The 27,150-nt window shown below is 43.2% G+C and overlaps 1 protein-coding gene across 1 annotated transcript in view; it reads left to right on the top strand.

The window, feature by feature from the left end:
- MAD1L1 (mitotic arrest deficient 1 like 1) overlaps positions 1–27,150 on the top strand; it is a 353,113-nt gene that overhangs the window by 95,867 nt on the left and 230,096 nt on the right. Inside the window, exon 11 of the mRNA XM_063414357.1 lies at positions 5,588–5,732. Within this exon, the coding sequence (XP_063270427.1) occupies positions 5,588–5,732 (145 nt within the window). The remainder of the gene's footprint in view (positions 1–5,587; positions 5,733–27,150) is intronic.

The raw sequence follows: 27,150 nt of genomic DNA, 5'->3' as shown, positions 1-27,150 counted from the left end.
TTGCATTTTATTAAGAGCATTTAGTATTTGCTTCTCTCCAAGCACTGCAAAGGGAATCTGTTTGCTCAGAGTGGAAGTGATTTCTGACCTGTTGTTGATTCAGAACAAGAGCCATGAGCATCTGCACATACCAAAGGCCCTTAAAGATTTGCCTGCATAAGCTAATATTAATCACTTTGTTTATTCTGATATCAGAATAATTTCTCCTGCACCCAGTTGCACTGAAGGCAGCAGCATTTTCAAGTGTAGTAAGTACATGGCCAGCAGTGTGGGCTCAGAGGTTTTTAAATACCAGTAGAAGTTTTATTTGCCAAATAAATGCCTTTAGGAGAAACTTTGGCCTTATGAACACTTGAGATTTAGAAGCTCAGAAAAAGGACATTTATGCCTGTAGTTATCTCCCCCTTGAAATATATTTTGTTCTAGAACTCAGTGTTGTTGAAACTGTTTCCACCTAAAACCAAGACAAACCAGAGACGTTCCTCATTTGTTAGGACAGTGCTTTGATTCTCATCTGGATGGTGATGTGGAAGGCAGGTTCAGCACTGTGACAGTGATTCTCACCTCCAGTGGCTGATGAGGTGTCCCTTCAGGTGCAGTCTGTGCATTTTGGCCAAATTCCTGGGCTGGGCTCCTTTGGGTCTCTGCTGGCAGCACAGCCCCGTGTGCTGCAGCGTGCTCACCCTGTAATGGGAGGAAGCACAGGGTGCCTGATGTGAATTCATTTTAGTGAATCTTAACTCCTGCCAGTCAATTATGGCCATTGTGCTGGGGCTGGGGCAGAAAATGTGTGTTATTTCTTTTCTCTAACTGCTCACTTAGGTGGAACTGCGTTTCCAAGCCTGATAGTTACGCTGCTGGTTAGGGAGTGAAATTAAATACTGCCTCACAGATAAAGCATTGTCAGTGTACCAATAAAGCTCCAAATGTCTGTCTGCTTCTTCCCCATTTCATCTGGCCGCACTAGCAAAATAATTCTCTTTATGTTCTTCCCTCATTAGAAATTCAATATGATTTGAATCTTCCTTGTATGTCTAGCAGCAAGATGATGTATGATCTGTTTACTTTTGAATGATCTGTGATTTATGGAAGCCTGATGCTGATGAGTTATACAAAATATCTTCGAGAAAATACAAGGTGTGAACCAAGAGAAAGTTTGCAGATATTTGCTGAAGGCTTGGGAGAAATAAATAACAAGAAGAAAGTGTGTTTTCCCACCAACTCTCTGTAGACCATTTCATGTAGTATTTTGTAGCCACATTTCATATGGCTCTCTGTGAAGCACACTTAAAGCTTTAAATAAAATATAGCCCCTGTGATAACTTCTACCAAAGATGTTCATATTTTGCATCATTTCTCTTTCTGAATGTGGTGAGCAAATAGATAACACAGACCTCTTGGCCCCCACAGCTCCCACATTCCCAGTGGCAGGGCAGGATTTGAGGGCAGGGGAGGGTGCTACTGCTTCCCTGTAGCCACAATTCTGTCTGTGAAGAAGAAAGGAAGCAGAAAGAGGTGCCCATCTTATTATAGTAAAAGTTGGCATCCAAACAACTGAATTTTGAGCTGAAATACTTGTAGCACTGAAGTCTCCTCCTTCCTGATGGTGGTTTTTGTAGTTTACCTGCCTTTTAAGGCTAAACTAGTTTAGGCAGCTCCATCTGTAGCTCTGTTCTCAGAGTTCCTATCAGTCTTTTCAGCAGTATTTTGTATTTTCAGATCAGGTTTTTCCCTTTTTAACATACAAGGGATATTTTTCTGTTTTGCCAAGCCTCACCTTCTCTTTCCTGTCCTGTCCCTATTTAAGTCAGACTGTTTTCATCTTCTCCTTTCTGTTTTTCCTTTTTAATTCCCATTCTGGATGGTGCTGAGGCAGGTTAGGCAGAGGCTGAGGGGGGAAGTTGTATCAGAAATTGGAGGTTGGAAGAATCCTTGAGGGAGAGCACAGGCAGGGCTGTCCTGCTGCTACCCACTGGGAAATAAAAGACATGCAGGAGTTACCCTGGTTTTGCTTATGCCTTTGTGTTTGCTCAGAAAACCTGGGGGGGAGGAACTGGAATGAAAAATAACATTTTAGTTCAGCCCTCTCTTTATCAGTTTCCAGTGTGGTTTCCGTGTGTTCATGTGGATTCATTGAGATGCCTGCGAGTTGTCAAGTTTCGGGAATGGGTGTTCCTTCATCCAAATGTCTTGCTACAAAACAATTTCCCCTGCTCCTTTTTGCCTCATTAGCTTCTGCATTAACCCTTTTTTTTGGACTCTGACAGGAGGATGTTGATGGCTGCGGCGCGTTTCTCCTCGCAGCCCCGCGTGTGCCGCGGCAGCGTCGCCGTGTTTTCCCTCCGTGCTCCCTCGCTGCTCTTCCCTGCACATTCTGCTTTTCTCTTTGATGTCTCTCCCTCCTGACAGCTGGCCCTGCTAGGTACACGTGTCTCATCTTCTCCTGAGCTGCAACATGACCCAGACAGTGTTGCTCTTCTAATTGTCGCTGTGGACCCCTTGTTTTCCTCCCAGGTTCAGACACAGACTGCTTCTGGCATCCTGTTTGCTTTCCCCGTTTTTTTTTTAATTTTATTTTTTTTTTATTAGTAACTCTGAGGTGGTAACTTGGCCACTGAAAGGATGGAATGATTAAAATAATGTTTTATGGATCACTGGGGGGTGGGGGGAAGCTGTCGGCTGCTTTTGTCATTTTTGAAGGAGATTATTAAAATGTATCTTACAGCTTCAGTATTCACTGTGTGCCCTCATTGTTCTCAGTCTTTCAAAGAATATTCTGGAAAATGAAGTTTTATCATTAAGATTGCATTAAAGTGGATTACAGAAGGGAAGAGCAAAATATGAAGAGTCTTAAACTGCTCAGAACAGAAAGATGTTGGCATCTCATTCACTGGGATGTGGAACAAGGAACATTAATAGGCTGATAAACAGAAATGACTTTTTCTCTTTAAGGCTTAAAAGGTTTACTTTGAACTTGCAAAGATTTTTTTTAAATGCCACTTCCCCAAGCTTATGTTGAATGGAGAACTTTGTGCCTCTTTTATTTTAGTTTTTAATGCTCATATTGAGTGAGCAATTACTTCTGAAAAGCCATAGGTGTCATCAGGGTGGAAGAAGAGTGCACAAGTCTGGCTTTAAAGGCTTTTGCTTCTGAGCACCTACTTGCAAATCCTGTTTTGTGTCAATAAGAAATAGAACTTTCCTTTTGGATTTTTCCTTATAGAAGCAGCTCATGTTGTATTTGGTGCAGTTTCTGGAAGAATTATCAATCTGCCCAAAGAGAGGAAGAAAGGATCTCAATAATGTACTTTGGCATGGTGTGGAGAGTTGTGAGGAACTTGAATTTCACGCCTCCCATAGCAAGGAAACCTATGGTAACAGTCAGTTCAGGGAGTCTGAGGATTGTCCTCACTTTCAGGAACATCTCTGGCATTTGAATTTTAGGTACATTAACATCACATTTGTATTGAGGCTGAAATATAAACAGATGAAGATGTTATTTCCATGCAGTGGCTAAGGAAATTGCCCATTTGTCTCTCTTTGCTCAGCTTCTCTCATGTTGTTTTCCAACCTAGTTCGAGAGTTTTGTGTGTGGCTGAATGTCTGTGCTCTCCATGAGACGTGAATCTCAAATATTTTTCATTAATTTGGGAAGGAAACCTAGCACATATCTCATTTTTCTTGGTGAATGTCAAATCAATCATCATTTGTCGGTCCAGTCAACATTTATCGAAATAAATCACAATATTGGGAGATTAAAGAAAAAGATTTCTACATTGCCTTATCAAAACGTTTTGCAATAATCGAAATGAGATTTTCGCTGTTTCAGGGTAATTAATGTTATGTTTGCATTTTTTCCTTTTGTTCTGACTCTAATCAGGACAAAGGTTCTTCGATAAAGAAAAAGGTATTTGCAGCAAGGTTTCCGTGGTGTGATTTTAATTATCATAACACATATATCACAGTTAATGAGGGTTTTATACTTATATTTACCCTATGCATAAAAAGAAATATTGTTGAACAAACTGTAATAAATCTTAAGGCAGAAATTGAGGTTACCAGGAATTCCCCATCCTTTCTGCCCTGCTGCAAGCTTGGCAGGCTGACCCACAGGCATGTTCCAGCACCAGAGATGTTACTCTTGGCACACGTGCCCTTCTCAGCTGATGAATTAAATCCTGTCCAAGGAGGTAGTGGTGCCCTGTGATGCAATTATCCAGTCTCAAATGCAGATGTGAAGCCCTCTTGATGAACCTTCCCACCTGAGTACAGTAATGAAGAGATTATTTCACAGTTCCCAGTCATTAAATCAGTCTGTGAATGGTTCCAAATCGAACTGGAGCTTCAACCAGGTTCCTAATTCATCCAGTGCTTTAAAACAAATATTTTATTCAAAGAGAAGTATTTTGAGGCAGGGAGACAGCTGCTTTGGAATTCTTGTGAATTCCTACATACATTTCCCAAGAAATACAATTTGGTGACCTGGCAGCACAGGTTGTGCTTGATTTATGCTTGATTTATGCTTGATTTATTCCCTTTGGGATCTATCTAAACAGTACCTTAACAATAGTTCTATTTTATTTAAAAGCATTTCAATTTATTTTCTTTCAAATATAATGATGAATAAAACCCCTTGGAAGCACTCATAAATTTTCCAGTGTTGTTTCTAGATTTAGAGAAACAAAGTTCTTCTGTTCCTAACTAAGCTGGATATGTTGAGTTTGATCTTTCTCACTTGCATGAGGGGTTTTGACTTGTGTGAAATACTTTTATTTCCTGTCCTGCTCACTCATTAAATACTTAATGCAGTCTTGGATAAACTCACCGTATTTAAGGAGTGAACTCACTCCTAATCACAGGAGTGATTCCACTTTTATTTTGTTATTGATCATGGGCTTTGTTGATGTGTGATGAGCTGCTGGGTGTGAGCCTGTGGGGCTGTAGGGCACACGTGGAGAGCTTCTCCAGGAGCACACGGATGATTGTTCCATCCCCATGGTGTGCTGCACAGAGAACTGAGGAGAAGAGGGCACAGGCTGTTGTGGTTTAATTGAGAATCATGTCCACATCTCAAAAGAAATGCCAATCACCTGCCCTCTCTTACAATTTCTCTTCCAATATAGGTTGCTGGCAAGAGTAATGTGCGGGGAGTGGCTGTAATTACTTGCTGAGTAGTATCTCTCTGTCAAAGCAGATAATATTAAACCTGCTTTTTCTTCTTCTTTGTTAGAAAAAGATGAAAAGATCCAGTAGAACCCATGATTGTGCGTTGTTTGTTGAAAACAAGGCACGTTCTCAAAGGCAAACAGATTGATTTTGAAACAGATGTGCATTACTTCATTGCTTTTTACATGTAAGGTTCCAGTAACTGTCTTGAGCCGCACATGAAGGCTGTCCCTGGGGTGGTTCTTCTCTCATTTCTTTTTCTGACAACAGCTGATGTGAGACTGCAGCTCCGCAGTTTCCAGTGGCCGTAAGATGAGACCGACACGGTCACGGTCACGCTGTTCCTCTGAGGCTTCCCTGCTCTCTCTGGCCATGGAGAGGCAGCACTCAGGATCTCACAGCTCTGTCTTATCTCCCTCAGTGCCCGGATGCTGGAGAAGGCCCGGCAGCAGCTCCAGGAGGAAATCCTGGGTGTGCAGAGCCAGCTGCTGGATGAGAAGAAGAGACGAGAGCACCAGGAAGCGCTGGTCAGGCGGCTGCAGAAACGTGTGGTGCTCCTCACCAAGGTGAGTTCCCACACCATGCTTGGAAAAGCCCACGTCCTTATTTCTTTCTGCCAGGTGCAGTCCTTCCTATTTCTTCTTTGTTCACCTCTCTAACTGGTGCTACAAAACTGGTCTGGGGTCTCTGCTTGATGGAGGCTGTGGGAGACATGAAATCTGTCTTTGGTTTTCATTGGAATGGGAGTACCAGAGCCTCCTAAAACTGTGCTCGTGCTCCCCCCAGCTGGGCTGGTGCTGTGCTGAGGATCTGTGACTTCATCTGAGCCTTGGCATCAGTGTGAGGGCAGAGAATTGAATCATGTTGTTGCTGGAGTGTTTTGAGCCACTGAAGGGAATTTTTAATGGCTTTGGCTGCATTGCCTCCTTTCCTAAAGAGAACGAAGTGGCAGCACCTTGTCAACTGTTCCTGTGGAAAAACAATTTACAGGGAGTAAGAGATTTGCCTTCCTCTTACGCTGGAAGTCTGTTCAAATGTAATGGCAAGCACTAGACCAGTAAATTGAAAATACGTTTTAAGATTCTTTCTATAGAATATATCAAAGGGGTCTGCATCATCCTATATCAGGTGTGCTCTCATGATGAAATTCTATACAATAATTCTGAAGTCTGCAGAGCATTGAAAATTTTATATTAAATTCTGAGAGCTCTCTTTCCACAAAGGGAATAATAATTTGCTGTAGCCAGAATGAGAGTTACTTTTCTTTCCAAGAATACTCCTTGCAAAACTTGCCTCATCTGAGCAATCTCCCTGGTCTTATAAAGCTGCTCACGTAAATGAGCTTATGTGTGTGGAGAAGGTCAGCCTCCAGCAGTCAGAGCTCATGAGAGGGAGCCAGGCACATCACCACGTGTGGAGGCAGGAGGGGAAAGAGCTGCTGTGGTGCCTGAGCTTTAGGCTTTGATTTTCAGTGTCAACTAAAGCGTTTTGATCGATTTTAATTGCGCTGCGCCCAATTTTGTGTAATTCCCGTGTCATTGTTGAGCCAAAGAAGCTGTGATGTATGGTGCAGTAAGCAGGGCTCTTGAAGCATGAAGCAGCCACTTTACAGGAGGATATTCCATCAGGTCTTCTGACTGCAGAGTTTGGTGCCATGGAGAGTCACAGCAGCGCGAAGAGAAAAATGACAGCGGCTCTTTCAGCCTCACACTGAGCCAGGGTGGATGGACCAAACTCTCTCCATGGAAACAGAAAAGGCATCTCCCAGCCCTTCTCCTGCCCCCAGCAGCAGGCAGCTCTCTGGAGTGTTCTGGTTTAGGACTGCCATGGCTGGATAAGGTACAGGTGCATACTGAGCCCAGAAAAAACCTGTCTTTATAACCTTTTCAACTGTCTAACGTTGTGCTGCACTGCTCAGCCATGTAGGAAGTTTCTCAGATGCTTTCTAAAATATTCCCTTTGTTAACTTATTTCCAGTGCTCAGCAGAAACACTTTTTGTCATAGAACACAAAAATATCATTACTTTTCTTTTAGTATGGGACCAAACCACAACACTGCTTTGGCATGTGATGGATTGTACCCTGATTTATATGGAAAGACAAAGCTTTGCTTTATTTGCTCTGCTCCCCCTGAAGAGGAGCACAGGAAAAGTTGGAAGTGTTCTTCATCAGACCATGGCAAATAAACTTGTGTTTTGACAGGGGAGGTTTTCAGTGTGCTCAGTGATTCATCAACTGACCTGTTTTGAAGGAATAAAGACTTTGCTGTTCTCTGAAAATTTATATTCCATCCAGAGAATGCTGGGGTCCTTTGTGAAGAAGTACATGCATTATGGTACTTGGACAATCTATCCTCAGCACTGTTTCTCCTGCTGGTTGCACTTCTCATGCAAAATCAGAAGAAAGAATTTAATTTAATTAAAAAAAAGTATGATATTGTGATTTAAAATGAGATTGAGCAAATACATTTCCTGTCAAAAATAATTATTTTGCATTGAAAGCATATCACCTCGAATGGTATTTAATTATCTAATTAGTGGCATCAGTACTGTAGCGTGCTTTTGTATAATTTGAGAATGGAAAAGATGAGTTCTCTCTATTCAATCTTTGTCTTGTTAAATAGGACTGTGAAAATCTAATTTGGAGGAGAGTATTATATATGTAATTGAAATGCTATTGCTTTTGGTAGTATGACTTCTGCATTTGTGTATGTTTGACTCCACTAGGGCAGTGAATCAGTTCCTGTGTGCTGAGCAAACAAGGCCTGAAAGGCACCAGAGGTGTTCAACAGTGCAAGTTTAATGCTGTAACAGTTTTCCTTTCTCTGGGCTCAGGTTGGAACCTGGAAGTCTCAGTCCTAGAATATGTTTTAAAATATGAAAGAAAACAGTAAGTTGTTTTTTGTTTGGTAACAGCAGTACCAAATATTTCAGGAGTAAATGGACTCTCTTCAGGGAGTACTTGCTTTGCCAGTCTGACTCCTCCTCACGTCTGTGGCTACTGTTTTTTTTTTCTCCAAAGATTCAAGCAGTGTTTTGTGGCCCTACAGACTGCCTGTCTCACTTGTCAGTCATGCTCAGTTGCTGCTTGCCACAGTCTCTGTCATGGTTGCTCTCATATTTCCATTTCAGTGCATTTCACCTCTCTGTCCATTGCTTCCTTCCTCACCTCATTTGCTTCTTTTGGGCTTGATCTTACTTGGGCCTTTCCTGTTGGTTTACTGCTTGGAAATGACAGAGTTGTCAGTCTGGGATACTTCAGTGTATCTCTACAAATCTCTTTTCCCTGGCAGTCTGGAACAGCACTCTCCAGTCTCTGGATGTTCCTGCAGTGCTCCAGCCCCATCGATTCCCTGCTCAGTGTGGGCTGGTGTAGGAGCTGCATCCTGCTCATCCCTGCTCACAAACTGCTCTTCAGAATGTGTTTGATCATTTTGTCCCATGTGTCCTTGTAAATCAGGGCAGGACTAAGTTTTCTGATTTACATGTGTTCAGTGAAACATAAGAGTAGATCAGGACACCACTGAGGCTTTCAGACGCTGATGGCTGGAAGGTTTCTCCTGCAGTGTCACTCCCTTCACTTAAGGTGATGAAACAGAAATTGATGTTTGAAGGGATGGATGGATTCACTCTCTCAGGGATCTGCCTGGCTGGGTTTGCAGTCTGTCATGCTTTTTGCTTCCCCTTAGCTCAGAGTTTTGGGAAGCTCATCTTTGCATTAGTACTTGAGGTGATACAGCAGTACTGGGAGATACCTGAGATCCTGGGGAAACATCTAATCCACCTCTGCTCTTTTGCCTGTTTGATTTACTGCTGTGTTTGCTTTGAATGCCATGTTTACTCACACGGTTTTGTATTTGACTTTCATATTGTCCTTAAGCTTTTGAGTGTTTCTCTTTTGATGAGAGCTTTGCACACAACTCCTGGTCTTTGTTTATGAAGTGGGCTTGTTATAAACAGTCAACTCTGCTACTGAATGGCCAAAATTGCAATATCTTAGGAAATTTTATATGACATAGAGGCCTCCCAAAATGAAAAACCCTTGCTCTCATATAAGGCATAACACAATGACTGAACTAATCTGCTTGTGTTGGATGTTGTTGTTTCACTGTTTATTTCCTGTCTCTGCACTTGTCTGCCTTTGGGTACTCTGCTGCCCAGAGAAGAGACTGAAAAATTCCCTTTTGTTTCCTGGGCTCTCAACCAGATCATGTGATATGCTAAGAAATCTGTTTCTATTGAGACATAATTTAGGCCATCACCATAAAAGTTAGAGATTAAACAAGTATTGATTAACCAACTCCAGCTGACTGCTGATACCACATGTTCCTGGAGATATCAGTCAGTGTGAAGTTTATTAGTGACTCCCAGAGCTGAGAATGGCAAAAATGCATCAGAAATGGGACTAGGTAATTAAACTGTTCATTAAGCATGGCAGATGCAGAGTTCATGACTTGATTTGCCATCTGCTTTGTTTTGTAATCAGTAAAGATTTAAAATAATGCTGATGGCTTCTCTGTCATATTGGGTCCTGCATGATGTTTTCTCTGAGGAGGTAGACAGATGATTTTTAAGCACAAGGAAGGATCTTGAAGTTCTGGGTGTGCAGTAAAGCAGGTGAATTAACCCCTTTCCTGGGATATGTGAAAAATTAGCTGTACATACAGCAGTCAGTATTGCCCTCAGCAGCACTAAAACCACGTGCCAGAGCTTCTGGGCATCACACCCTGAGCTGTCTCTGCATCCAGGCAGCACAGTCGGCCTTGGGGCAGGTTTGAGCTGCTCCTCGGGGTTATGAGCAGGATCCAGTGCTTTCCCTGGCTGTTAGGACTCCCCTTCCTTCCTTCAATCCATGTCACGATTCTGTGGATGTCACTTAAGCTGTGCTGCTGCTCCACACGTGGTTGTTATCTCCTGTCAGCCTGACCCTGCCCAAACCTTTCCCTCTGCTCATTGTGTCTCCCCTTTTGTAGGTTTTTATAAACTCAAGGAAGTTACCTTCCTTTGTATAACTGCCAAATAAATACATTTTAAGGTGATTCCGCCTCTCCCTCTTCAGCAATTAAGCAAGGCAGGATTTGTGAGTGCTTCCTTGGACCATCCTGCATCCTTGAGAAGAGGGAGACGAGACACTCTGTGCCTGAAGGAAACTCAGCAGCCTTTCAGATTGAGCACAGGTCTCTCTAATTTCAACTTGATTATATCAATCAGTTAAATAATTTCAGAGAAAAGGTGGTTGGTAGTTAGGGGTGGAGGAGGATAATAGCAGAAGGAGACAAGATCATTAACAGGTGGGAAAGAGGCAAAGAGCATTGCTGCCTGTGGAGTGCAGGGGTTTGGAACAGGTCAGTGCTGAATTTTAATTTTTAATGGCCACTAGCATCATCAATTTTCATTCCCAGACCCCTCTTGTAGGGTGCCTTTTTTAAAAAAATGAAGACCAATAGGTCAGAGATGAGGTAGGTGCTTTTATGAATAGTTCTCTGCCCTGTGAGCTGGTGTTAAAACGCTCCTGAGTTCAGTCTGAAGCAGGGTGGTTGCTGGGCTTCATGTTTGTGATGTCCACAGGAGTGTCTGGGTTACTGGATAAAGGGTGCTGAGTTTTGTGAAGAGAAAGCAGGGTTTGGGAGTTTGATGACTGCTTCCATAGATGTTTTTTGTTGGAGTTAAGAAAATATCACACTTTGCTTTTGCTGGTCTCTGACTGCCTTCTGTCTGTGAGGTGGAAAGTGCTCCAGGGAAATGGAATTCTGTGAAGAGTTATTTTAACACAGTTGGTTGGTTGGTTTGGGGTTTTTTCCCTGTATAACCCAATTTTGTTGTGGCTTTTTTATTTTTTGAGTAGCTTCTTCCATTACTTGCTGTATCATATTTCAGTCCTGATCCACTTAAGCACCTCCTGAAGCTCAGGCAGCTCCCTCCGCGTGTGGCAGTGTTGGAGGTGAATTTTTGTACCACTCTTTACCTGCAACAGATGCCCTGCAAGATAACTCCACAAATGTGTGTTCTGACAGCACATTTCCCATTTAATTTTTATTTTTTCAGGTCTGCTTTACCTTTCTTGATTATCCTGCAGTCTGCACTGTGAGGACCTTTAAACCAAGCTCTCACCTTCCATACCTAGCAGCCTGCTAGGATCTGTTGACCTGATTTTGAGTATCTCTAGATCTAGTGATTTTTTTCCCTCTGTCTGTACCATCTAATTTGTCTGCTTCTGAGTTTTATTTAGCTTTTAATGGAATGGCCTAACTCCGGTTTTCAAGGAAGTTGCTACAGGGAATACAAAAGAACAAATACAGATTTTTATCAGCCTCAACTGTTCCCCAAGTCACTCAGCCCTGCCCCCAGAAAAGCACAGCAGTGCTGATGGCTTCACCCTGGCCATAGTATTTATTGAAATGGTTTCATCTGCAGCACTGCCCTTTCTGTAGCTTGCTGAGTACAAGCCCACAATACTCCAAAGGCAATTTTTGCAGGCACTTGTGCAGTGACAAACTAACTCTGTGCTGATTTATACTTGATGCTTCGTTATATTCATTACAAGATCCTATTTGCATGCTTGACATTTTAAAATACTGTGTTTGGAATGTGTTATTTATTTTGAGACCTTTATTAAGCAACCTCAATCTAAGGGTTTAATTGTTACTGATAGCTAAGAGTATAATTACCTCAGTAAAATATCATGGCTATATTAAGCAAATGGCAATTGTCTTCCAGAATAAAATGAGTACAAGCCATTTTCCTTTGAAACAGGTTGTTTCATGAGGCCTGCTAATATCATTTACTGATACAATTGCAGAATCTCTCTGTAAAGAATGAATAAGGAAAGCTGAGATGGATGTGTTTGTAAAAGGGACTGGCTGTAGCAGGGTTGAAGCAGTGCACAAAGACCATTTGGGAGGAGGAAGTATCTTTAAATTAAACCACAAAATGTTACTGTTTCTCAAGTGAGACTTGAAGATTTTGCAAAGTCAGAAGAATGGGGTTTTTTGCTGGTGTGGGCTCCCAGAGCAGTGCCTGATTTTCTTTCGCTTGGTTTCCTTTTTTGCCATTTTTCCTAACTTTGCCTAACTTGGTCATAAGTTTACCACTCACTTTTGACCCAGTGAAGAAAGCAGCAGAGCTGTTGAGTTCATTTCCTTATCCTGCTCCAAAATGACTTTTCAAAGCCTAAGAGTTCCCTTAGTTTAACTTGTCAGTCTGCATTTGTCAAAAGTATCTCTGGCTCTGAGATGTGGGCACTGCACATGTTTGGGAGTCTTCCCTTCTTGCTTTCCTCTGCATCCTCTCTAGTGAGACCCTCTGCTCTTGATCTGTTGTCCTAATTCCTCTCAGTTAGTGGATAAATGTGCCTTTCCCCTGACTTTGGGTATTGTACTTTTTGTGTGGTACCTGTAGGAATTTGTCCCGTGGAGGCAGGAAGGTGATGTGCTTTGTTGGAGCTGAGCTTTATCACCTGAGGGCTCTCAGCATGGAAATGGTGAGACTGAGTTCAAATGGCCAGCCTGGAGGCAGAAGATGAATTGGCCCCTGGGCCTTGCTTCTCTTTCCCTTTTAGAAGCATGAAAAGAGCTCATAAAAATTATCTTAGCGGTTTTCTGGGAATCAGCTTTGTGTAATTCTTTCTCTTGCCTTATTATGTATCTGGTAAACCTTGCAATGATAAAAATATGGAGTTCATTATTATCTTTATATCTGATGTTTTTGAGGTGGAGGCACAAGGACAGCCTCTGTATTCTTATTGATGTTATCTCTGACATAACTTCTATTTAAGCAGCAAGTTTAGAGGGTTTTTTCAAATTTTATAACAATTCAGTGTGTGCAGCAAAGTTAAAAGTTATGTGTTATTTTATGAGGTATTTGTGAAGAACAATAGAAATGTGGTCTTTTTTTCCCAAAATACTGACTGGATTCTGCTTTGTTCTGCCCCCGCTAGATATAAATGCTCACTGCTAAGAGGTTAGATTATGAAAATTAGAAATATACCCATAAAAGAATTTATATGACCTTCAGTTCTCATATTTCTCTGAGAGAAAGGGCTGTAGGACTTCTAAAGGTAAAATATTCAATAAAAAGAAATTAGGTTAATCCAATGTTATGGCTGAGAATTTAAACTCACCCAGGTCAGGTAATTCAAAGTTATAGTTCCCTTGATGCGTGTGCTGTAACATTCATTCCTGAGCTCCTCAGCTCTGAATTATGAAGGATGGCTGAGCAGTCTGGCAGGGAAGCAGGCGGGAAGATGGATGGGTGGAATGAGGGAGTGATTGCTGGGGGAAGCTGGGCAGAACAAACCCAACTGCTGGGCAGGGGCTTGGGCAGCATCCAGGGACAGGCAAGGGGCTTAGGATTTCTGAAATACCAGCAAGGCTAAGCTGCACTAAAAGGTTTTTGGGTTTTTTTTGCAATTCTTTGTTCTTCCTGTACTTATGGTTTGAAGGCATTAATCTCGCTGCCTCTTAGAGTGGTGGTATTGCCACAGGAACTGCAGCTTTGAATCTCTGACTTCTCTCTGTTTTAATTCTCAGCCATAAAACTGGATTAACTGGGTTTGCTTCAAGTTGAATTGCAGTGGATATTTTTTTTTAAAGGATAGGAGAGAGAGATAATTAAGTAATTGCACAGTAGCTTATTTCAACATGTGATGGGAGCCTCTGGTAAGAACAGCTGCACAACTCAGCCACCAGTCACAGCATCCTTTCAAATGAAGACCCAAAATCTTTATAAAACTGAAGGACTGACTGGAGAATTGAGGAGTTTTGGATTGCTCCTGGCACAGTATCATGGAGTACTGACTGTTTTGTTCAATGTGTGTTCACAACATCTCAGGTCAAGCATTGCTTAAATTGATGAATGTATTAGAAGTCAAATGAGGTTTTACAAAGCATCTTGGAAATGGTCTCTGACCCATGATTTGTTGCATTGAGGAGAAATGTACTGTTCCCTCTTTTATGAGCACATTTGTTTAGGTGGTATTTCAGATAGTCAACAACTGTTTAATAGAAGGTATAGAAAATTTGAAGAATTGGTGTAGTTTCAGTTAATTAATTTTGATTGGTATAATGAGATTATTATTTTACAGGTTTCTCACTGTACAGAACAGCTGCTGGGTTTTTTTTAGTGTTATGTGGAGCAGGACCTGTGAAGAATCATTAACTGTAAACTTGCCTGTTCAGGTGGAACCTGAATTTAGGACAGTGGGAAAGCTGAGTTTTCTGTCTCTCTGAATCCAGAGCTTCAGGACTTCCCTAGAAAGATCACTGCCTGCCTTTGAAGCCAGGAATTTAAAAAGGAATCAACAGGTAAAGTGTGAGCATGAGACAGGAAAAGAGGATATGCTTTTTACACATCAAGATGATGTTGGACTTGCTTTCTGTCAGGGGGAGGAGATCTCCTCTCACAAGAGTCTTCTGATTTGTAGAGCTTGTATTAGGAAGGTCCTATAACCCTGTGGGGCATCCAAGCTGCTTTTTAAACATATGGAAGCATGGCCAGAGTAATGTTTAAATGTGTCTGTGTCTGCATCTCCTTACTCTCCTTGGCAGTGAAGTCCCAGGATTCCAGCAGATGTGTTCCTTTTTTTGCCACGGTGTTGGGTGTGTGGCACAAAGTGCCCTGGGCTTATTCCAGTGTTGTATCACCCCAGGTGCTTGCTCCTGGAGCAGCACTGGGGAAAATGGAAAACCCACCCTACTCTTGGTCTTTTAGTCAATATTATTTTGGGTGCCAGAAGTCTGTGTGCAAGGAATTGAGACTGAGTGGTTCAAGTTGCTGAAAGGGTGGAGCATTTTAAACTGATCACTTTCCTGCAGGTATTTGAGAAGGTTTGTGCTGCAGGAACTGCAGGCACCTGGGAGCCTGGCTTTGACATCAATGGCAAATATTTTTCACAGGAAAAAGTGCATTCTGCTGGTTGTCCATGCCAGCCCATGCTGGAACTGCAGGATGTGTAGTTTTGCTGCAGTTGGATGCTCTTCCCCTGTGAGATGTGAGCACCCTTCCCCTGCTGGGCACGCTGGAGCTCATGTCTGCTTGTCCTGAGTGCCTGGAAGGAGCTGAAAAATCTAAATCTATGAAGAAATGGATGACAGGACTCAGGGCTCCCTGTCCTTGTGAGCAGTTGGAGGAGAGCTTCAGGCCATGACACGCAGCAGGTCCCAGGGAGAGCTTGGACCTGCTTGACTGGGGCGTTGGCAGGTTTGGAGTGGGGTGTGCCTGAAGCCCTGTGGGCTCAGTCTCCATGGGACAGAGCCAAGAACTCCTTCCCCTCAGGGAGAGGAGATGCTCTTGCTCCCTTTGAGCAGCAGTCTTCTCTCCAGTGGAAGAAGCAGCTGGAAGAGTCCCTGCTCCCACACCCATTTTTCCCTGCCTTGTGTGGTAGATGGGTTACAGGCACATCCAAAACCAAGTTTGTTATTGCCACGTGGCTGGGAGAAGAGCTGGGAAGGCTCACTCTGTGCATTGAGCTTGTGATGAAATGAAAGATAAACATGGATGTGGAGCAATGTTTCTTTCAGGATGTGCACGCAGCGCAGAGCTGTGTGCTTCTACAGGGCATTTGCAAGAGGAATGTGCAGCTCCCAAAATGATCTACTGTCTAAATCAGAAATTTAAGCAATTTAACTCCTCTCCTCAGTTGCTGTTTTTTTCAGACACATATATAAGCTGCAGAAGTTTTATGTTTTGTGCTTGTAACAGGAATTCTGCTCTGTAAATAGTGTTTTCAGCTTTGCAGATAAGGAAACACTTTCTGGGTTTAATAAATTAATTTTCTGTTGATAACATACTACCTTTGGAGACCAACTTTTCAGGTTGACATTTCTATTATATTAATTACAAAGAGAGGAGAAGCTGTGCTTGTTTTGTCATTGGGAAATGCCATTTGCAAAGTTATTGGAAAGCTGACCTTGTCAGAAGTGTTATTGCATTATCCCTCAGTGAGGGCCACCACAACTGAATGACAAGAAAAAAATGCAGAAAGAAAAAAGCAATTTCAGGAGATATAATGAAATCAAAACAAAACGCCTTTTATCCCTCTCCAACGTGGAGATGTTTATTAAGATAGCGTGTGTAAGAGTATGGTGCTGGGAAAAAAAAGTGCTTGTGAACCATTCGGGGTTGTTTTTTAAAATGAAAATCTCCATACAAGAGAATTCTTGACCTTTTGCATGAAGTGAACATGAGCAAGAGGCAGTGCTTACTCCAGTGACATCTCTCCCACTCCCTGTTTCTCCCTGTTTTCACTACATATCCCTGTTCATTATCCTTTTTCCCTCTTGTTCATTCTGCCCATGAGGCTAAAGGAGCTCAGCCTGCATGGACCAAAGCCCCCACCCAAGGCTGGGGGTATCCTTTGCCACCTCAGTGCTTGGAGAGCTCACTGTGGAATAATTTTCTTTCCCATCTCTGGTTCACTTCACCAGTTCTTTAAGTAAATCTCAGCTCTTCTGTTTGCTTCTAGCAAAATGCCAAGCAAATCATCTGTTTGTTTTCTGCTTTCCCTCCCAATTTAAAACCACAGAGCTGTTAGTTTTCTCAGAGCCATTCCTTGTTCTCCCTGAACGCTGGGGAACAGCAACAACTGCACATTTCTACTCTGCCTCAGTGTCCCATCCAGGCACAGCTCTGCTAAAAGCCCAGGTGATTGCCTTCTCCAAGGAGCTTTCATGTGCCTCTGAACAATCCTGTGCAGGAAAGTGCCACTCAGCTGAGTGACATTTCATCTCTGAACATGTGGGGTACAGCAGGACATGCTGAGTGTCTCGTTCTGCTCATCCCTCTGCTTTCTCCCCGTGCTGGAATTGTGACAGAAATGCAGGTCATGGGTAGCTCAGTGAGTGGTTCATAATGGAATGTTGTCATCACATTTTAAAAGCTTTGAATGAAGTCTTTTCCACCAAAGCATTATTAAAATAGCCCCAGAAAGCTATTTAACCCACCCCCTCCTTCTGTGTGAGGCAATGTGTTTCTTATGTAACATCTATGCACATGAATTTGTCATGTGTGGTGTTAACCTCAGGCTATGTTTGTAGCATTGCATTCCAATATTGGCTTTTTACTTGCATGGAAGAGAAGAAAAAAGCCCTGCTGAATTCCTTGAAAATATCCTAAATGGGATGCTGAGGAGATGTAAATAATAGCCAGGTTTATAGTTTAACTCTCCTAGGGCCATGTGCAAACTGAAGGGTGTGAAACACGTGTTCTGGATCTGATGTTTCCTTCACAAAAAAAACAGAAATGCAGAAATAATTAAATGTGCACACCTTCCCTGCCTCCCTTTTCTCTCTGCTTGCACATGGATTTTGAGCTCTGAGGTTCTGAAGCTCCTGCTGCAGCTGTTGGTGCATTTTCTGCATGAGCTATGTGTCCTCTGTTGGGGTTCACTCCCTAACATAAGGAATTTTTTGATCCCTCCAAGCAACCAGATGAAGCTGCCTCATCTAAATCCATCTGTCAAAATGCTGTGACTTTGTGAGTTCTTGTTAAACTTCACCTAGCTAGGCTGAGTTTGGGATACTCTTGTCAGTATTTATATTCTCACTACTTCTCCCTCTGCTGAGGTGGTTTTTTTCTGCTTAGTTTTCCTTTAAGAAGAGGGAGCAGGGATGTGGAATTGTTGCCCCTCATCAGCCAGCAGTTACACAGGCTCAGTTTTAGTGCCAGACTGCTCCACTGAAGGAACCGGATCTCTTAACTGCAGCCACAACATCCAAGTAGGCATATCCAGCTGAGCTAGTAACAAGAACAGATGAAGAACTTCCTGCCAGGCCTGACTGGTGGGCAGAGGGTCGTACTTGGGCTTTCTGCAGAATTCCCTGTGGTTTGGGTGTTTTTCAGCTGACAGAACCTGCCAGCTGCTCCTCCTCAGCTGCTGCTCTGCGCTGGGATCGCGGTTCTGCCTCCGCACGGATGAACGGGCACCTAACGATCTGCATCGAAAGTTTTGATTCGTAATTAACTTTGAATGTGCTAAAAGGATGGCTAATAACATTAAATGCAAATTGCAGAGTTCATATTCTTCATGCACATACAACTTAAGAAAAATCGTATCTTCCCATTTTGCCGTGTTGTTCAGATGTAACGAGCACGATCGCTGCTCTCCCCAGGGGCAGCTTTGGGACTTACAAGGTTTATTCATCCAGACCAATGAGTTCTTTTTCCTGGCAATTTTTTTCCCCCAAGAAGTAGTGATAAGAAACACTGAGAGGGAGGGGGGAAACCTTCTTGATACATTGCCTGTCCGTTCTCTTTTTTGTCCTGGGACTTGGTCTGGAGTTAAATGTGTTATAAATATCCCAGTATCAATGCTTGGTAGACTTACGAGAGCTCTTAGCAACTAATCAAGGTTAAATGCTGTCTATTTTGGGAACCTGAACGACACTGCCACTCACATTTTAGCAGTACTCAATGTCTACAGCTGCTTTTTTCCTTCTGTCATTCCTATGAGGTGGGGAAGCACTGTTGTCTCAGTTCTAAAGGAGCATGGGGAACAGAGATGCTTGGGTGAAATAGCTGCAGACCTGAGCCCAAGTCAAACAGGAGTGCAGTGGAAGAGCTGTGAAATCTTTATTGCATCTCCTTCTGAGAATATCTGTTTTTTTGTGAAGTCCCCCAGCGCAGCCTGCAGTTTTCTGTGTGTTACCTATGTGACAATGACCTTCCTTCAGGTGGCAAATCCTTTGCTGCAGCACGTGTGTATGTATTCCCTGACACCGCCTGCCCTGCTGTGTTAGTATCAGCATTTCACTGGTTTTCTACATCTTCCGAGTCTTGTCATATCCTGGAAGCATCTGGTATTGTTGTGGTGAACCTGTGTTAGTACAAGGATCTGTTTTTTTCCTGGAGCTGTGTTGCTGAAGTGGTTTTGTTTGTGGAGGTTGTGGCTGGAGTCCCTTCCCTCCTCTCTGCGGGCTCTGGCTGGCTGGCGTGTCCCTAGTGTGGGAAATATGGTTATTTAATTCATGTTTTATAAATAATTATAGATTGGGAACTGTGATATATATTGTATGAATTTCTGTAAAGCACCTCCCTGATCTTCCGGGTTCCAAAAATGGAAGGTGAGAACGACTTGCCCCTGCCTACGTGCAGCTCAACTCATTGGGACTCGCAACAGGTCAAACGCTACGTGCCAGCAAAGACGTGCCAGCGAGGACTTACACCGGTCATCACACACCTCTACGACAGTTACTCAAAGCAAGGACTAACTCTGGACATTAGCATTTGAATGTGCCCGGGGACCCTTTCGGGAATTAATGTAAATAAAGTTAATGGTCGATGATTAGAGAAACAATGGGAGGAAAGTTGCCGAGGGGGAAACTAAGTGTATTTAAGTTGGGTCTTTAGGTGGGCAAGTTTGTGAACCCAGCTAGAGACAAGGCTGCCAGGTCCTGTGTCTCTGGGGTCACCCTTGGCTCTACTTTTCCCGGGAGAACTTCGGTCAAGTAAGTTTGCTGTTCGTGGGGTTCGTATTGTTTTGTTTTTATTGTTTGAAATTGTTATAATTTGATTCTAAATTTTGTGATTTGGATGTTAATAAACCAAACTATTGAATTTGGCAATAAATTTGTCCTGGCGTTTATAACAATTTTGGCGCCCAACGTGGGGCCAGTTTTGAATATTCTACGGATCCCTGCTTCTGACCGGGGGGCGCCCCGCCGTAAAAAGCGGCCTGGCAGAGCGGGTAAGTCCGGAAGAACGAACTGGCTTTACGAACCCAGAACCCACAACAGCAAAGGGATTAGGCATTAGGACAAGCTAGCTTGGGGGGGCTCGGGAACTCAGCAGGGGTTTTCCCCTGGAACCGCGGTATTGTTTCACTCGTAAAAATCTAAGTGCACGAAGAATCCACGCAGGAAAAGGACCGTAAGTATAGCGTGGTTGAGTGGGGGTGACCAAGTGCTTGAGAACGTGTATGTGTGTGTGAGTGTGTGTGTGAATGAGACGTGATTTATCACGAAGCGAGAGCGGACCTTAAGGTCGCGTTTCCGCTGCTCCCGCGAGGGACACGGCCGACCGACGGGGAAGCGATTGGAACGTGTGATATTTCGCTTCGTGTGTGAGTGCTACCCGACGGGGTGGGGGAGGTCACCAGGGGTCCTGAAGGAAAGAGGACGTCCCTTTTTGAGTTCGGGGACGAGTAAGCCTTCTTGACCGCGACCAGGGGGGTCGCTTAATTTTTTCGGTGGCGGTTACAGAGCCCCGCCGTTAACCGAACATCCACGGAACGGTCATCCGCTGGATCATTAAGTTAACGGCATCGAGTTCGGAAACTCGGGATTTAATTTTTGGTATCCCATAACTTCTGTGCCACGGGGAGTATGGGATCAGATCTCAGCAGAGATCGGGAGGATTCTTTAAGGGAAACCTCAGCGAGGGCTGATCTTGAAATTCCTCGGAAAAGTCCATTAGGAAAGTTGTTGCAAGGTTGGCAAGAATGCCCAATTAGGAGAGGAGCATCTAAAGATCGGATGATTTATTTGTGTATGAATGTTTGGGGAGGAAAGGAGATAGGACCTAATATTATATGGCCTGTGTTTGGTACTTTTGACGAATGGGCGTGGGAAGCTCTGTGGGAACATGTAGCGAAGAAGAAAAGGAGAGAATTTGAGGAATTGGCATATGTTCTGTTATGGTATGAGGTACGAGTAAAGCTGTGTTCTGAGGAAAGGGAAACACGGAATGAACTGGACTACGGGATAAACTTCTCTCACGGCTCGGTGGCCCCCGTCCTGCCAGCCCCTACCCCTACCACTTCCTCCTCCCCGGCCTTCTCAGGGGCAGAGTTAACACTGCCATCCGAGACCCATGCGGAGCCCCGAGCTCAGCGGCCACTCCAGAAACCTCCCTCCCGTTCAAGGAGATTCCCGAGAGGGAATCCTGCCCCCGTTTCTGGTCCTGACCCCGCACCTCGGCCACCGACGCTAAAATATGGAGAAAAAGAGAAGAAGGGTAAGGAAAACGAAGGGTGGAAGAATAAACCAGACAGGTATATACCAGTTAGAGCCCTGGCTAAAACCAGGACCCCCGAAGGAGATCTTGAAGAGCCCGGGAGGGATTCGGGGTGGGACAGTTGGTGTGAGAGCAAGAATGGCCCGGGAGGAAAAATGGGGGAAAAGAAGCATTCCCGTAAGAAATTTGACAGTAGAGCAAAACAGAAATTACCAAAGGTGAATTGGAATGCATTAGAGAATAACTAGTGGTGTTGGGAAGCGTGCAAATTAGAAATGCGAAAATTCACGTGAGTCTGCAAAAGGAGAAAAAGATAGAAAAGGGATTAAAAGGAATCTTGCCTACTCTTTTCCTTGGTGGTGGTAGATCTTTTACTTCAGGCTGAATACATTTTGGAGACTCCCTAGAGTTGTGTATTTTGCTTTAAGAGTTTTTTTTCTCCTGGACGAGATCGGCGGAGTTGTTTTTTTTCTTTTTCTTTTCACTAACGTGGGAATGGAACGAAACCCGCCCCTTCCCGCAAGCGGCAGGGCGAGTCAGTCCATGGTTGCCGGGAGACGAAGGAAAGCGGCAGTTTTAAAGTGATTAGACAAGGCTGCCCGGGGCAGAAAACCGCCCTGTAAGGCGAAATAAGAAGCAAAAATAGATAAAAGTATTGAGAGAAGAGACCAAGAATGGGAGCTATACTTATGCGTAGGAAATACCTAGGTGTTTGTTCTTGAAAAGCTGAAAATATATCTTCCTTTTAGTTGTCTGTCTACTGTATGTGAGGATTTTGTGCAAATCAAAAGGTTGATAGTATGGTGGATGTAGCTCGTCTATGTTTGAAACAATTGCTACATTTTGAATTCGGATTGTCAGCTTGAGCAGGAATATGGCATTTGTGTTGGCAGACAGTGTACTGCAAGGGTTTTGTGTGTTTCAGTTTTTCTTTCAAAAGGTTGAAGCATGTGGCCGGTGAAGTCCAAATTAAAGCGGCTGTTGAGAGGCAGGAAACTAAATCTTTCTGTCGAGATAGTGTTGGAATGGTAATTGGAGTCAGGATTCTAGTATTAAGTTGGGAAAGTGGTATAATTCTCTGTGTTGGTAGTTACAGGATTTTTCTTTATTCTTTGCAGTTCCTATTCTGTATGTATTTTATCTAGTTGGGAACCGGGATTCTTAATTTTAGATGGTTTGTGTTGTCCCTTTGATATTATGTCTTCTTACTTGCTCCTCAATTTGGAGGATGTGAACCTTGAGGTTGCCCTGGTGCCTGTGTTTTTCTGGTGGAGAGTAAGTGATGTATGAGAGGCAGCATTTTGTCACCGGTGTTAAGTTTGGTCGGTGTTTGCTTGTGTATTTAAGTTTAATAATACGCAAGAATGTATAGCAAATACAGGAGCTTTACTTTGGGAATTAGGCACAAGTTATCTCGAGTTTGTTTGTTAAGAAAGGCTAAGTTTGTGAAGTTTTTTTGGACTGAAGTAAAAAGCAGTAGTGTTAATGTTCCGATAATTGTACTAGATAAAGCTGTCTGATTACCGGGGCCTGATGTTTACAGTGACTCCTGGCTTTGGAAAACTTCTGGGTTTTAAGTTCCGAATTTAAGTAATGTATGGTTTATTACAGAGTAAGTTCTGCTCTTTGTAATAGTTTCTTCTATTTGGTGTGCTTTGTTTTTTTCTGTCTTGTTAAAATACTCCCCCAGGATTATGGGTGAGGTCTTAAGTTTTTCTCTTAATTTGTACAAATTTTGCTTAAAGTTATCCTTTATTAAGTTGTACTACTCACTGACTGTTTGAATTGGCTCTCTGATGAAGGGAAGAAGTCACTTCAGCTACTGCTGCAGGATTGTATCTTGCCACGCTGAAATAGGGGTCTGCAGCTGATCCTGTCTGTGAGAAATGGTTTGTAGACGGATCTGCACGAGTAGTTGATGGGAACTGCCCCGGTATATTAACCGGGAGTTCCAGCTTTTCGTGGATGTTAGCAATCACACGGCGTATGGAGTTCTTACACAGGAGTGGGCGGGAGCCAGGAAACCGGTGGGGTATGTTTTAAATGGCTTACTGAATCCCGGCTATTGAAATATGAGGCAATTCTGGTAAATTCCCCGGAGTTAGAACTCCGTACTGCTGCTGCTTGAAACCCCGCCCAGTTTCGGTCCTGGGGAGGATCTGAGGAGTGTAGTCACAATTGCTACGAGGCAGTGGAATTACAAACCAAAATAAGAAGTGTCGCCATCAAGCTAACAGCAGAGCTGAAAGGTCCGATAGTGCTTCTGGAATTGTGTTAATTTTGCTGATCATTAGGGGTGGCTGAAGCAAGGGTGAGAAGCAGTTGTGAAGGCAGATGCTTCTTGGAGGCTGAGTGAGAATGGCCATGGCAGGGTGCACATCGAAAATAGGGACAAGGTGGTCTCATTGTCTCACTCAAGTTGCGTCCTTCTTTTGGCTGTGTGTATCTGAGAATGTGCTGAGTAGGGGTCTGGAATATAAATTTGTAGTTCAGTTAATTAGCAGCAGTGCAGACTCATTACACTGAGGCTGTAGAAACTGAGTGAGGATGTGTGTAACCTTAACAGCTGATTGTCCTGGAAACTGCTGTTGTCACCGAGCATTGTAGGATACTGGGTTTTATGAATGTTTGTTTGTATGCCAAATCACTCTGAATGTGCTGAGTTTGATTCTTGAAATAAGCCCAAATTGTTTGTGCTCATCTATGATTTTTTTAAACTGAATTTTTCTTTAAAAAGCTAAAACCTGTGTTAATACTATGGGATTTGGAGTAGTCTTAGTGTTTATTGTTTGCTCGCTATATATCCAGTGGACACTGTCAGAAGTATTGGTAGGATGTAAAAAGAATTGTTTGTATGTTTAATAAGAAGTAAAATTTTCTTTCTGATTTTTCCTGTAACAGTACAAAAAAGGGGAAAAATTCTGGATGGTATGGTACATTGGGTGGATAGTGAGGTGAGAATCATAGTGATCCAGGGACAAAATTGTTTTTATGGTAAAGGTGTGAATGTACTATTAGATAACTTGTTCTAATATTCAGATTTTCTGAATGGTAGACATGACAGGGATTCTCTTTATACAATATTCTTGTAGTATTGGGCTGGTTTGGAATTTTGTATTAGGTAAATTCAATCTGAGGAAGTTGCAGGATTTCGATGTATATTCATGAGATACAACCAGGAGGTAAAGTACTGATCAGAGCTTGGAAAGCGGTGTCATTAACCCCTCATTAGGAGGGACCCTTTCTTGTCCTTTTAACTACAGATACAACCATCCGAACAGCTGAAAGAGGCTGGACACACGCCTCCAGGGTTAAGAAACTAACAGCCCCGAGGGAAAACCCCGAATGGAAGGTCATCTCTTCCCCCGGAGATCTGAGGGTCCGGCTGCACCGAGGATGCCAACACCCTGGAAACATTAAGCTGCAGCCTAGAGGAGCCTCAAAGGAAACTTAATAACCACCCGACAAGGAGGACTGAGAGAGGGAAGGGTAACCAGAAGGAAGGTGTTAGAACATCAGGAAGGGTGAATCCGGAGCTCCAGAAATTTAAAGAGAAAGAACTCCAACCCCAGGATATCAGAAACAAATGGCAGAAGAAATATCCATGCGCTGCTCTGAACCTGGATGCCCCCCTGCAATCCATATATCCATTTCAAATACAATTATTGTCTTGAAATTTGGGTGGTGCACTGCAAGTGGGGGTGGGGGGGCCGCTGGGGTTATGCCCCAGGTGTTCTGAGGAAAAACAGACTCTGACTATGCGATTCTTAAACTGTGCCACACGTTTGGGATTGATAGAACCAAAGTATCCCGGGTGGTATTCAATATACGAAAAGGGGTTAAAGGGAAAATTGGATCTAAAGGCCCAAGTGTTAGCCACGGAGTGCCGTCGAACTAATGTAGTGCCGTGGGTGGCAGAGCAAGTAAAGTAATCTCGGTGGGGAATTTTTAAAAAAGGAGGTGTGCCGTCCGAACCACCCCGAGGGTCCGAGCAGAGAGCCCCTGCTGTCGCGAAGAAACTTCCCCGTTGTTCGGTTGCAACCCGACAGACGCTGGGCCAGACAGAGGGAAGCCTCTGCGGATCACTCTAGGGAGTGTGACATAAGGCTCCTCCAAAAAGTTACCCCTGTTAAGACACAAGTAACTAGCTGGCACTCAAAGGCAGTCAGGGACATGGGAATTGGAAAGATAGAAGAAAAGCAGAAAAGGCAAACATGGTTCAGGAATCGCTGGTCAGGTGTTTCTCCAAGGAACGGGAAACTCGAGAGAGGAAAACAATTAAGTTAAATACAAAACATGAATTAAAATTATTGACAAAAGAAAAGAAATGGGGGAGTTGTGGGAAATATGGTTATTTAATTCATGTTTTATAAATAATTATAGATTGGGAACTGTGATATATATTGTATGAATTTCTGTAAAGCACCTCCCTGATCTTCCGGGTTCCAAAAATGGAAGGTGAGAACGACTTGCCCCTGCCTACGTGCAGCTCAACTCATTGGGACTCGCAACAGGTCAAACGCTACGTGCCAGCAAAGACGTGCCAGCGAGGACTTACACCGGTCATCACACACCTCTACGACAGTTACTCAAAGCAAGGACTAACTCTGGACATTAGCATTTGAATGTGCCCGGGGACCCTTTCGGGAATTAATGTAAATAAAGTTAATGGTCGATGATTAGAGAAACAATGGGAGGAAAGTTGCCGAGGGGGAAACTAAGTGTATTTAAGTTGGGTCTTTAGGTGGGCAAGTTTGTGAACCCAGCTAGAGACAAGGCTGCCAGGTCCTGTGTCTCTGGGGTCACCCTTGGCTCTACTTTTCCCGGGAGAACTTCGGTCAAGTAAGTTTGCTGTTCGTGGGGTTCGTATTGTTTTGTTTTTATTGTTTGAAATTGTTATAATTTGATTCTAAATTTTGTGATTTGGATGTTAATAAACCAAACTATTGAATTTGGCAATAAATTTGTCCTGGCGTTTATAACACTAGGGATGTCATAGCTTCCAAGGGTGTCAGAATCAAATCCCTAGGAAGTTGTGTAAAAGCTGCTTGTGTGCACACAGTGTGAAACCTGAAGTTTTTTCCTTCCCCTCTGCATTAACTTACATTCGTGTGTGATTTTGCTCAGTCTATCAGCCTTCACTCGTCTGTCATTGTTGATATTTTTAGGTGCTCCAGAATGTCGCACCCTTGTCTCTAGACTCTGCTGACATTAATATTTTATGTTGTCAGCTCACATCTTGCTGCTTGCCCCTGTTCCACTGTGCTAATAACGATCCTGAAGGAAACTTCTGGCTCTAATGCTGAGTGCAGCCTCCTGCTAATTGCTGTCCATGGCAGGGAGGGGAGATGTGCCCCTCCCTCAGCCAGCTCCCCCCAGCAGGGATTGGGCTCTCACATAATGATTAAACCCAGGGATGCTTGGCCATTTAAACAGACTTTCAAACCCTGTGTTCACTGGTTCACTCTCCTGTGAGTTCTCTCAAAGAATTGTCAACTGGTTCAGTTTAAATTACTTTCACAAAAGCTCGTGCTTATCTATCTCTGTTTTATCTTGTTACCTCAACTCAAAGAGATGCTTTGAATTCTGAACCTTCTTAACTAATTTGCCTAATGTTCAGGTGAAACTTCCTTGCCAGTGACTCTAATTTCCCAGAACAACCTTATCTCTGCTTTCAAAACAGAGGAGGATATGTGCAGTCTGGTATCTCCAATAGGATAGCCATTTTTTATGATAAATCATTTTATTCCTTTTGTCTGTTAACACCTTTGTTATTTTTTTGGTCTTGAGTGAATATCCAGCTTTGAGATTATTACTATATCTTCTTAGTGCAGTTTAATTTCTTGAAGCATTTAGCTGCCTTTATCACAGGTCTCTGGATAAAATAGAGCAGAGGAGCTGTGATGATTCTTTTTGGAGCCTGGATCTTTGCTGGGTCAGAGTGTGCAGCTCCAGCCACTTGTGCCTCTGATAGATTCACAGGTTTGCCCTGTACGTGGAGCTGCCCATTTCAGCTTTGTTTGGGGCTTTATGTTTT

The sequence above is a fragment of the Prinia subflava genome, chromosome 17 (assembly GCF_021018805.1).
Source record: "Prinia subflava isolate CZ2003 ecotype Zambia chromosome 17, Cam_Psub_1.2, whole genome shotgun sequence".
In the NCBI taxonomy this organism is placed as follows: Eukaryota; Metazoa; Chordata; class Aves; order Passeriformes; family Cisticolidae; genus Prinia; species Prinia subflava.
The sequence above is the reverse complement of the archived record's forward strand: the minus strand, read 5'-3'. Positions and strand labels throughout refer to the sequence as shown.